Below are 11,719 nucleotides of genomic sequence, written 5' to 3'. Positions count from 1 at the left end.
AGGAAAAATTCACCTGGGAAAAATAGTATGGACTGGTATTCTATACTTTATAAAAAGTGCAAAATTAGCAATGATTTTATTTATAAACACTTCATTGTATTAAAAATATCTATCTAATAGAAGTTCCCAGTATAGAGTCTAAGCCCATTTTATTTTGACAACATCTTTAGAGATGCAGAGGGGATGAGATATGATCCATAGAGTTATCATCTACACTGTGAATATATACTTGATCCCATATATTGCTCTCTTTGAATTGTTTCCAATTTCACAATAAAAGCAAGTGACAATTAGCAACAGAGAGGTCCTCATTAAGTACAAAGTAAATGAATCAAAACAATGTTGTCTTGAAAAGTTCCTAAATCCAAGCAATATTGACAGCCATCCTAGGAATGAATGATGCATTCCTGAACACTTATTTGAAGCCTCTTTTCATAGACTCCTTACCATCTCAGTTCCACTCATAAAAGGGTGGAGCTTTGGTTTATGCCTAGACATCCTGGAGCTCTTTCCCTGCCAAGCTCAGGGTTTGATCTGACAAATGAGAATACAGTATTCCAGTGGGATGTATTTGCAAATAATCACTTGCTAGCAATTAAGTAGCTGTAGTTTTGAGGCACCACCTGATTCTCTGTGCTGTACTCTAAACCATAAATTACACAGAAATGCTTTACTTGTCCTATCAGAACTACTCACCTCAAACATCATCTAACCCAACTCCACCACACTTCAAATACAGAGCACCAACTCTTGCCCTTCTCACTAAAACATGATGGTGGATGAACTTTGGTCCTTTAGAACTAACATAATTAGCTGCCACCATCTGTACACAGTCCCTCCCACACCAGACCTTATGCAAAGAGGCTTTGCTACTACCATTTTCACATTACTGCTTTCGTTTTGGTCAATAGCATCAGATGTTTTCAGGGCAAAACAGTAAAAAAAATCTAGCCGTTTCATTTCCTGAAGATCATTGCTTCAAAGGCTTGGCATAAAGGACTGCACCATAGTGATGATGCTGACTTTTGTAGTTAGATTCAAGATTGGGAAATTTCAAGGGTATACAGATTTGGTCATTGATAAGTTTTGAGTCAATGTCATAAAGTTTGTCATAAATTTTTTTGATAACAGAAAGTAAAAGATTTTTTTTTAAAGGACATGAAAGTGCTTTAAAGCTCCTTTTGAAATAAATGAAAGTTTTCAGGTTCACATTTGGAAGGATTGTCAATACTATGTACAAACACCAACGAACAACAAACAGAGAGATCCTTCTGGTAAGAGGTTGAGCAGATCAGTGAATTCTCCAGTCCCTAGGAGACAATTTCTAAATTCCAGTTTCAAGGTATCATATCCTCTGGTTCACTATATTAGCAAACAAAGGACATGAAAGTATAGTTAATGTACAACCAGGTAGGACCTTTACCTGGAAGCCAGATTTAGCCCCTGGGATTTTCCAGAAGACATTCTAGAATAGGTGGCTGGTATTGACATCCAAGGAAGGCAATTTTCAAATTGTTTTCCTTAAGATGGACTTTCTGTGGACTTTAGGCCTTTGAGGCCAAAACCCATGAGGCATTTATGATGAGTGATGTAGGAATTAAAAAAAAAAGGTTCAATAACCCTGAAAATAGTGTCTTTAATAATCTATGTACTATTAGTAACAATGCATGCATAGTGCCGTGCATTTATAACTATTTGATCATAAAAATATGTGACTGTAATTACGATATTTACAGTCAACTTATAAAAATACATGTAAATCTGAATGGCAATAGTTAATCCCTAGCTATAACCACAAGTCTAGAAGGATTAGCTTATTATGGGAAAGTACAATGGATAATTACAAAATGGACAAAGCTCTCACACTCTCGAGTTCAACATACAAGAATGGCTATTATAGCATCATAGGAGCATCACTTGCCATTATTTTTCTTTTCACATCACAAGAATAAAACCTTTGAATTTATTTCTGTGAAAATAAACGTGAAGCACATGGGAGGGAGACACTCATAAGATACAACCACAGAGAATAATTCTGTCATAGAATATTATTGCACAATCTTCAAAGAGGTTCATGGGCATTGCAAGGATACATGGTGGGATAACTAATCATACCTTTCATCAAAGAGTCAAGCATGGTGTCAGTTAGCTGATGACTGCCTTTTACCATAAAGGATATGCATCTAATTGTTAGCCAAATTTCTTTCTGTAACATAAGTAAGTACCTCTTTGAAGTTTTATTAATGTCATGGAGAGTAAAATTTATATGGTATTTCTATATCAAATTAAAATTCCAATGGGGTGGGGGAACAAATTCACATTCTGGTTTAAATCGGAAAAATTGTTTGAAAACCTTTAAAATCAAAAGGAAAACCATATTTCAATTAAATAAAATATTCCACCAATCTGAAATATTTCCCACAGATTTTTTTTCTTTTTTATGATTTGATTGGTCACCTGTTGATAGTAGACAAGTTCCTAATTTGAACACTGTCAGTACTTCACAAATGGACAAAACAATAACAATAAACTACAAAAACTAGAGAGAGGTGCACACAAGCTTTCCAAAAGACTGAAGCTGGGGATGTCCTGCAAATCATGATCTCATATTTTAGGGTGTATCTTGGTACACAGTAAATGGAATTCTTGGGGTTACCTGTTTCACAGTGAAGATGGAAGGGCAGATGATACTCAGGTAGAGTTTTCTGGGCTTAAATTACTTTCTAGGATTAAGGCATTTTGGGTGGTGTATTAACTCTTCCAGAACAAGAAGTTCCATTTCAGTAAATTATTGCTACAAATCTCTAGAGTACCATGGTGTTCTGGAAAAGATAACGTCCCTTCAAAAATGCCACCTCTCTAGTCACTCAAACAATGAGAAATTCACATTTATTTTAGACATTTTGTCCTCAAAGACATAACCTGAATAAATAAGGTCACATTCCCCATCCACACTGAGACTATCTGGATGAAGATATGACATTAGAACTGCTCTGGTGGTTTTCCAGAATACACCACCATCACCATATGATTTGACAATGAGCATGCTTGATTCCTTTGTAAATCAGCCTGCTAGTCTTCCTTGTATCTGGAATGACTTATGGTAATCAAGGAAAAAACCAATTCCAAAAGACAAATTTTAAAAAATAGGTGAATATGAAAGGAGTATGGCACACCATAGAAAGAAATGGAGTAATAGTGGAATTTCTCAAACTACTTCCCATCTTTTGAAAGGAATGGAAAAAAGCCCCAAACAAAACAAAACGAAACAAAACAAAACAAGTGATGGGCAATATCTTAAAGAGGACTGCCCCCAACTTTAAAATCCAAATCTTTTCAGAAATTTCTACCTCAAATATGAGATCGTGATCTGGAGGTCTAGTAGTTCAAATACAGTTCATCCTAGCATAGCAGTTCATGAGGTAAAAGACTAAGGTTATTGGCGACATGATTTTACACATATAATAAAAGCAACAACTCTATGGTTAGGGGCAATTACTTTTCATACTCAAATGTATAGCTATTGGGCCTAAATGAACATAATGGAGAAGACATGGGCCATTTCTACTAGAAGCTCAATAAACTTAAGGTAGGACAAAACAAACTCCATTCAATAAATAAATTTTATTTCAATGTTTTTCAATCTAGAATTTGTTCTCCTTTCTCTTTATATTCTGTTAAACCATTTTTAAAAGTACAGTTGTTCTGTTAGTTCATTAATCTATCAACTTCATCTCCAAAGACAGTAGTAAGAAGTAGGTTTTGTATCTCTTCTTTGACTTAACTGAGTCTAGGAATTTTATTTTGCTTTTTTAGATATTAATATTATTGATTCTATTAAAACATACAACCAAAGTTGGTGGGACACAGCAGTTTTCTTAGGTGACAAAGATTACTAGTAGACTTTATATTCATTGTACATTTGTTCTGTCCTACCTGGAAATAAATCGTTACTGCTTGACATGGAAAAAGGCATTTTCTAGTAATTTTCTCCAACAGGAAGCATAATGTTAGTCCAAGTAGGCACCCAACAGACCAATTCTATCTGTTAGGGAGCAGTTTAAAACTTTAACTCAATGGAAATGTTTACTTCAGTTTTTTTTTTTTTTTTTTTTTTTTTGAGAAAGAATTGAGAAGCAGTTGCCTTTAATATTCCACCCGTAGAGAGCTATGAGTAACTGAGGCTACTTTCTAGGTAACAAGAACAATGATATCGTAAGAAGCTACAAAATGATATTGCAGTATTTATATGACCACTACTATTGTGATCATGGCCTGGGTTAATGTTTCAAATATTAATGCAAGGAACACACTAGAGTTTATAGCATTAGAATACTCTCCTTACACTAAGAACCACTTGGTGCTGGGTGATGAGTGGTGATAGTCCATTTTACTCTACTTCACTCTACAATGTTTCCTTTCTCCTATGTTAATTATCTATATTCCATGGCAGTATATTTTCACCATCTAAAATAAGAATGCTATACATATGGAATACGCCAAGTCAAACACACACACACACACACACATACACATAAAACTTGTGCACCCTTAAACACATATATATGAATAACATGTGTAAAGTGCTCATCTGCAGGAGGGTAAGCTCTCTGAAAGCAGTTGTATCAACCTTCCAAATCCAGATAACTATTAAAGGCCAATGAAAAGCCATATCAATTCTTTAGCTCTGAAAGGGGATTTTAAACATTCTCCATGTGGTAATTAATCCAAATGCCTTTTTGTGTTTTTTGCTAAGTCATCCAAATCTAGAGTCTCAATGAGTGGCAACATGATAGGTAAATCTAATGGAGTCACATCTTTGTTCTTTGTTTTTGTCTTGTTTTGTACTTTGCTTATCACACAGTTGAATAATGTCTTGCTGACTAGACATTTGAGTTGATTTTGAATGGCCATTAATGACTCTATATATTTGGCTAAAGTTGATTTGACTTTCTAGAGAAAGGCCAGCCTATCTGCAAATGGACACCTTTCTCCACACAAACATCAATGTACAATAAAGACAACTCTAAGTATATGTATATATTATATATATACATATATATGTACACATAAAATGGATTGGGAAGTCCTTTGGTTTAGACGGGATTAAATATGTACTTCCCAAATGCATAGGTTTCCTTTGACCAACCTGTTCAAAAAACACACATGAAAAGTGACATGGCAATTTTGACATTTTCTATGTCTTTTTCCTTATTTGGAGGCCACCTTTCTCTCTTCTCCATTTCTCCTAAGCATTTTTCTTTTAAAAGCAGTTGGTTCTTTTGGCCTTCTATCTTAACCCTTCATTGATTCATCCTTTTCTTGGAAGGGTTCTAAGATCATGTCCATAAATTTATCTTTCATGGAGAACAAGGTTGCAAAGAACTACCCACCCCCTTTTTAATTCCCTCTTCCCCCCGGCCCAAGAAGCAGTTCTTGGACATGTCATGAATTGTGTGCACTCTTGCTCTGACTTGCCTTGTTACCCCTGGCCAGCCCAAGCAGCTGAGGTCTGAGCTTTGCTCGCCCTGCATCGTTGTGCAATATTCGAAAGAAAAGCAAAACAAAACAAAACGAAAAAAAAAAAACCAATCCATTGGTCTATCCCCCTCAGACTGTGGTGACATGATCAGGGTTCTCTTGAATCTCTATGCATTCGATTTCTTCTCTCTCCTTTCTTTTGGCGCGTTTCTTTTTCTTGTGGTGCTTTTTGGAAGGAGGGAAAAAGGTTAGGAACACAGGTAAAATAACAAAACAGTGCAGAAGTGTGCAACCCCCGGTGAGCAGCAAGCATTTGAACAGTGTGAAGGTCAGGTTCGAAGGCACAAATAGGAGGGGGACCAACCCAATAAGAAAAGAAGTAATATTTTGCAAAATGGCTGTCCCATGCTCTTGCAGGGAGCTTTTTATACACTGTGTTCGGGTGTGCTCAGTTGCTAATACAAATGTGTAAAGCAGTGGTGCACAGTGGTCAATGGCAAAATTTAAAGTGTAGATAAGGCACAAGATAGAAATGCAATCCATGTCGACGTTCCATAATGTCATTAAGCCCAGAACGCCCAGCTCGATTGAGGTGACACTAAGAATTAGCCAGAAGTTTCCCAGAGGGTGGATCACTAGGAAAAAAGTCAGGATTAACACCAGGAGAACACCAAAGCCTGCAATCAGAACAGGCACTGTGACAGACAAGCTGTAATGGTCCATGAAAACGAAGGAGGGATTGAATACGATGAATCGGATGCTCTTTGAGAGGGACAGGGGTCTCAACTTTTCCAGCACTTCTATGACTTCCTTCTGCTTGTCTCTGCTAGTCCTGGCCACCAGATACAAGCGAGAAGCAATGATGTTGTTCTCATCCCCTGCCTTGGAGAAGATGATATCATTTCGAAAATGCTGGAATTCTGGCTTTTTTAAAAATGAGCTTTGTAGGACACTGATGAAGTCACTCTTGTTGTTGGCACTGATGTTGCTGACTTTCAGAAACTGGTAGTACTGCTCCACCCAAGACACTGTAGTAAATCCACTACAGAGCCTCTGTAGGTCCTCCTGGACACTGCTGTTCCAGTATTCAAGGGGCTCATAGATGTAGAATCCTATCACAGGGCTGTAGTTGCTGAAATATTTCTGCTGGACCAAAGCATAGGAAACGCTTGGAGAATCACTGGCTAGTAGATTGATGATGTTGGCTCCATCACTGATCTGCAAGCACCCCATGAAGGAGAAGGAGGCATAAATGAGATACAGGATGACAACAAATGGCTTCACATAGATATTGGTAATCCATTCGTTGTAATGCTCACGGAGGAAGTGCTGAATGAAGTGGTGCTGGTAGGGGTTCGTCTCATGATGGGATGTCTGTTGATGCCCATCACTCATCACTGTCTGGAACCACACTGGTTTGCGGTCCAGGTATTCTGCAGAAGGGATCTTGCAGCAAAAGATGCTGTGGTAGCGGTTTTGCTCTAGTTGTCCAGCGAAGACCAGACAGGAGCCAAAGAAAGAGAAAATGTAGAAGTAGTTCAACAGAATAGAGACACACATATTTTGACAGAAGACTTTCACAGCCTCTATGTTTGTGAATGGGCTGGCCCCCATGCCAAAGGTGATGAAGTACAGGGAGCTGGTCATGGTATAGGTGACCATCACATCAGAATAGGCATCTGCTACCCTGTCTTTGAAGGGCAAATTCTCTTTGGTTCTCCGCCATCCAGACAGAAGCTCAAATACTCCTTTAGTTCCATGACCTAATGTTTAAAAGAAGAGAAAGAATAGTTGTTTTTATTTTCTCCTAGTTCAAGTGAATTCCATAGAGGCTATCTATGCTAAATAGAACATATTCTAATTTTCTAAGTGTTGTGACCTGTTTGTCACATCTCAAAGTTTGAGTTACACATAGGTTGTATATGGTCTTTATTTCCACTTCAGCAAAGCCCAAATTTACTGGTGTTTTGGGCAAGAAGAAGCATTCATTGTTTGTTCTAGTAAGTGGACAGTGGTAGACATAACATAATATATCCGCCCACTCACATTGTCTCCCTAAATGAATCATAAGTGGTCTAGTGCAGGGGTTGTGGTTTGTGTACCTTTGACATCAGTTCAAGTACTTCGTCAACTCACAGTCCTTAACCTCCATTTCAAGGTGATTTATATGCCAATACAGAAAATTATTGTATGATGTTAAACACTTAAAATGGCCTGAAATTGATTTTTATAATGTTGATAATCTGTTTAGTGGCCAAATGGAATAGAAGTCAATTCATATAGACCTGATTAATTAACATTGAATGTGAGCAGAAAAAAATCACTAGGTCATGTAAAAGATAGGGCAAAACCTTCATGGTGAGAGATCACAGCAAGCACTTTCCCTTGGGCTCCTCAGTGAGCTTTAATTTGCGTGGAGTAGATGCTGCTGATGACTTTTCTTCATTTAAGTGAATAAAGAATCCCTGTTTTAAACCAGCCTCTGGAACCTTTTGTTAAGGGTAAATAGGTAAAAGGTTTATTCAAGATATATTACTTGAAAACCCACTGTGTGCCAGGCTCTGTTAGCTACCAAGCTATTATTTTCAGGAATTTGACAGTTCTTAAGATACCACTACTTCCTTACTGGCAAAAGAAGAAAGTAGCCAGGAAAATAAAGTGTTATATCTGCAATCCTCCCACCCCCCTTTCAGTTCCCTGAATTAGATCTGTCAGTTACCATTCATAATATATCAGTTGGTGACTTTCTGAATGAGTGGAAATCTTCATAGATTACTCTTGCCCTTGTAGGAAGAGCAACCCTAAACACAAACCTTTTATGTGAATGGATACAAGCTGTGCTTGGGCTGTTCTCCAAGAAATCCATTAGACAATGATGCAGCTTAAAGGCACAAAATGACCTAATTCACAAAAATCAGGAAAATGGACTTTGTGTGGCATCTAGATGTTGGAGTTATGTGTTCCATAGCCAATTCACTTAGTAGGGCTTTAACAAAGATATTACAATAACTGGAGTCTTATGACAATTATGCTGAATTTGTGCTGCTGGTAGATTTTGCTAATTGACCTACACAATTTCTGTTCTTCCTTATTTTTTAGATTGCAATATATATGATCAAAAACTTTATTTCACAGCCTATTTTTCAACTAGGGGTGATTCAAGTGATATAAATTCTGAACAATGTAATGTAGCTGGAAGTCATCTAAGGATGCTTGTTAGAAAACTGGAGGGAACATTATCCTAAATGGCATCATGAAGTCACTAACAAGAGACATAACCTGCCTCCCTTTGGAATTCTTTTATTTCAAAAAACTAAATATCAATTTGACTAAGCCACTGTTAAATGCAACTGAATCTACCCCTAACTGATAATATTCTGTTGGTGAGTTGACATTTACTAAAGCCTCTTTTAAGGGAATGTAAGGAGTCTTGCTTCATAATTAATTTGATTATAGTATTTGTAAGTTTAATTGTACATAATACAAATCTTTGATTCTACAGACACCCTGACTAATTTTGGGAGCTGCTATTAATTAATAATTGTTATTAAAGTGAAATAGGTATTGGGTTTCTTCTTACCTCAAATATAAATCCTACTTATTTTCCAAAGTTCTCTGTTCTTGATTTCCAGGCAGGAAAGATACAGTTACCCTAACAAGTAGAAAAGGTTATGAATCTACTACAGTACTACTTTTGAGTAAAAGGCAAGTGTTTTTTATTTTATTTATTTATTTATTTTTTGTTTGTTTTTTATTTTTATTTTTTTAGAGAATGATCGATTCCTTCTTACATTTAATAAAGAACTCAACATATGTGTCATTGTATTAGGACTAATGATTGTTAACAAACAACACTCAGGATTCATTCCTATCTTTTGTAAGGCTCTTTGACCAAACAGGGTACTGTCTCTTATTCCCTTGACAAAAATAAAATATTAGGATAATGGTTAAGGTAATTGAAGTAATGCTTTAATTAGAGCACCTCTCTTCAGAAATGAGGACTCTTGCTATCTTTGTAGTCACAGTGGGAAATGCTATGTGACACTGTGACTAAATTTGACTTGCTCCTGCTGATGGTCATTTTAATGGAGTACTAGGTACACTATGTAGGCCAGATTTTTGCTTTATGTAGTTCAAAGGCATGTTTGTGTGGGAGCTTGAAGGTAAACCACACTAGATTAGGAAATCATTTTACATGTGATAGAGACTGAAAACATGCTCTCCAAACAGCATGTCTCATTCATAGGGTCAGATATTTTACAGGGTTTTCTTATTGATATTCACTTATTTGATTCTTTCCATAGTCTGGCTACCTCCTACAAGTTGAAATTTATTACTGGCTGGAATAAGGTTGTTCACAAACATGCCCATGATCAGTCTTATCTTCTTGGTTTTGTTCATGTTATTTTTGTGCTTTATAATACATTCTCATTGCTGGTCATATTTATTAATCTGTTAGAGGTCAGTCAAGTTCTTATCTTTGTTATTAAGCATCTCTGGTAACTCAGGACATACTGAGCTTTTTCTGTTCCTTAAATTCTTATTGTAGTAATTATTTACTCATTTTGGTTCTCAATCATGGGCTATTTTTCTCTGGAACAAAATGACTTTCTCAAGATTTGTTCAATTTTTTGGTTAGATTGCAAGTTCTTCAAGGGTAGGCAATATATTTTTTGGTAGAATATCTGGCAAAACAATAGATGCTGAGAAAATGTCCATTAATTTCCTATTGAATTAAATCAAGTCTGATTCTTGATTCTGGGTGAGTTCAAAAATCATATCTTTTTATCATAAAACCTAAACTTTATTATGTATCTTTATTCCTGTAACTATTTTGTCCATAGAACTATATACTATTCAATTCAATATATATTTATTTATGTTTTCTACATATAAGGATTTTTTCTAGTCAATATGTAGGATATGAAGGTAAAAAAGAAGCACATTCTTTTTAACATTATCAATCTGAGTCATTTTCACTTGGATAATTCTGAGTCCTATTCTAATCATATCTTCTAATGCAACTACTTTTAAGTTAAGGAAATATACATGGGAAAATATATTGTCACTCATGACAAACCATCAATACTTCTGTAAAAATAAAGAAGTACGGACGTGAATTAAGAAGAAACTGTGGAAGTGATACTTTGTATAGAAATTACTTTCAGTGTCATTTAATCAGAAAATGCAATATGTGAAAACAGCTTATTTATTTCAAACCCTTGATAATGGATATGAAATGCTTTAATTAAAATGATAGAAATTCACCCAGTTTTTAGAAATAAAAATAAATTTGTTAATATGAATAACTGGGCATAAAATATGAAGGGAATTAATGGTATGGAGAAATTAGAGCTTTGTAAAACTTGTTTAATTCCAGGGTTTATCAATCTTGGCACTATTGACACTTTGGGCTGGATGATTCTTTGTTACTGGAGACTATCACAGGTGTTGTGGGAAAACTCTAGAATCATTCCTGGCCTCTATCTCTTACGTGCCAGCAGCAAACCACATGGTTGTGACAACCAAATATTTCTCCAGACATCACCAAATGCTGTCTGGGGGAACAGTTGTCCCTAGATGAGAATTACTGGTTCAGTCAAAATAAAAGCAATAGCACGCGTGAGCACGCATACACACACACACACACACACACACACACACACACTCTTATGAAATCATCTTTTGCTGTTGCTTAAATCAGGACACATTTCCATTGAGCAATTGGGAACGTTGGACAAAAATAGTGGTAAAAAATTATTCAATAATTCGACAGCACAGAGGACTGCTGTTAACAGTTTTGAGTATTTATTTATTTTACTTATTTATTCCTTTGTTTTTTAAATCTGTCTTTTTATCCTTCCAAACTTCCATATGTTTAGAGCTAAGCTACGTTCTTACCAAGGTAAAATTTGGATTTGGGGATTATGTTTGCTGTTCTGACCAGTGGACCAGTTAATCACAGAAAAACTGTTTTTTTTTTGTTGTTGTTGTTTTTGTGTTTGTTTATTTTTTTTTAATCACTGTTTTAGCTCTTGGTTTCGCTTTGGTTCCCATTTTGAGGCTAGAACCATTTTTTGAATATCTTCTTAACTGAAAGAAGTCCAAATTCTCTCTTCAATTTTTCTAATGATGTCTTATTCCCTTTTGTTCCACTCATACTCTGAAAGTTCTATACCAATTTAAACGCAATACTCAAAGTTAAGAGACTTTCGGGTAGACACTTTTTGATGTCTAC

At 35.9% G+C, this 11,719-nt stretch overlaps 1 protein-coding gene across 2 annotated transcripts in view; it reads right to left on the bottom strand.

Annotated features, from left to right (window-relative positions):
* Window positions 1-5,610: 5,610 nt before the first annotated feature.
* Ptchd4 (patched domain containing 4) overlaps window positions 5,611-11,719 on the bottom strand; it is a 187,186-nt gene continuing 181,077 nt past the window's right edge. The window contains exon 3 of one of the 2 annotated variants that reach the window (XM_047558935.1): window positions 5,611-7,244. In XM_047558935.1, the coding sequence (XP_047414891.1) occupies window positions 5,611-7,244 (1,634 nt within the window). The remainder of the gene's footprint in view (window positions 7,245-11,719) is intronic. The other variant, XM_047558937.1, reaches the window with a different exon arrangement.

This window comes from Sciurus carolinensis, chromosome 7 (genome assembly GCF_902686445.1).
Source record: "Sciurus carolinensis chromosome 7, mSciCar1.2, whole genome shotgun sequence".
NCBI classification, from domain to species: domain Eukaryota; kingdom Metazoa; phylum Chordata; class Mammalia; order Rodentia; family Sciuridae; genus Sciurus; species Sciurus carolinensis.
The sequence above is the reverse complement of the archived record's forward strand: the minus strand, read 5'-3'. Positions and strand labels throughout refer to the sequence as shown.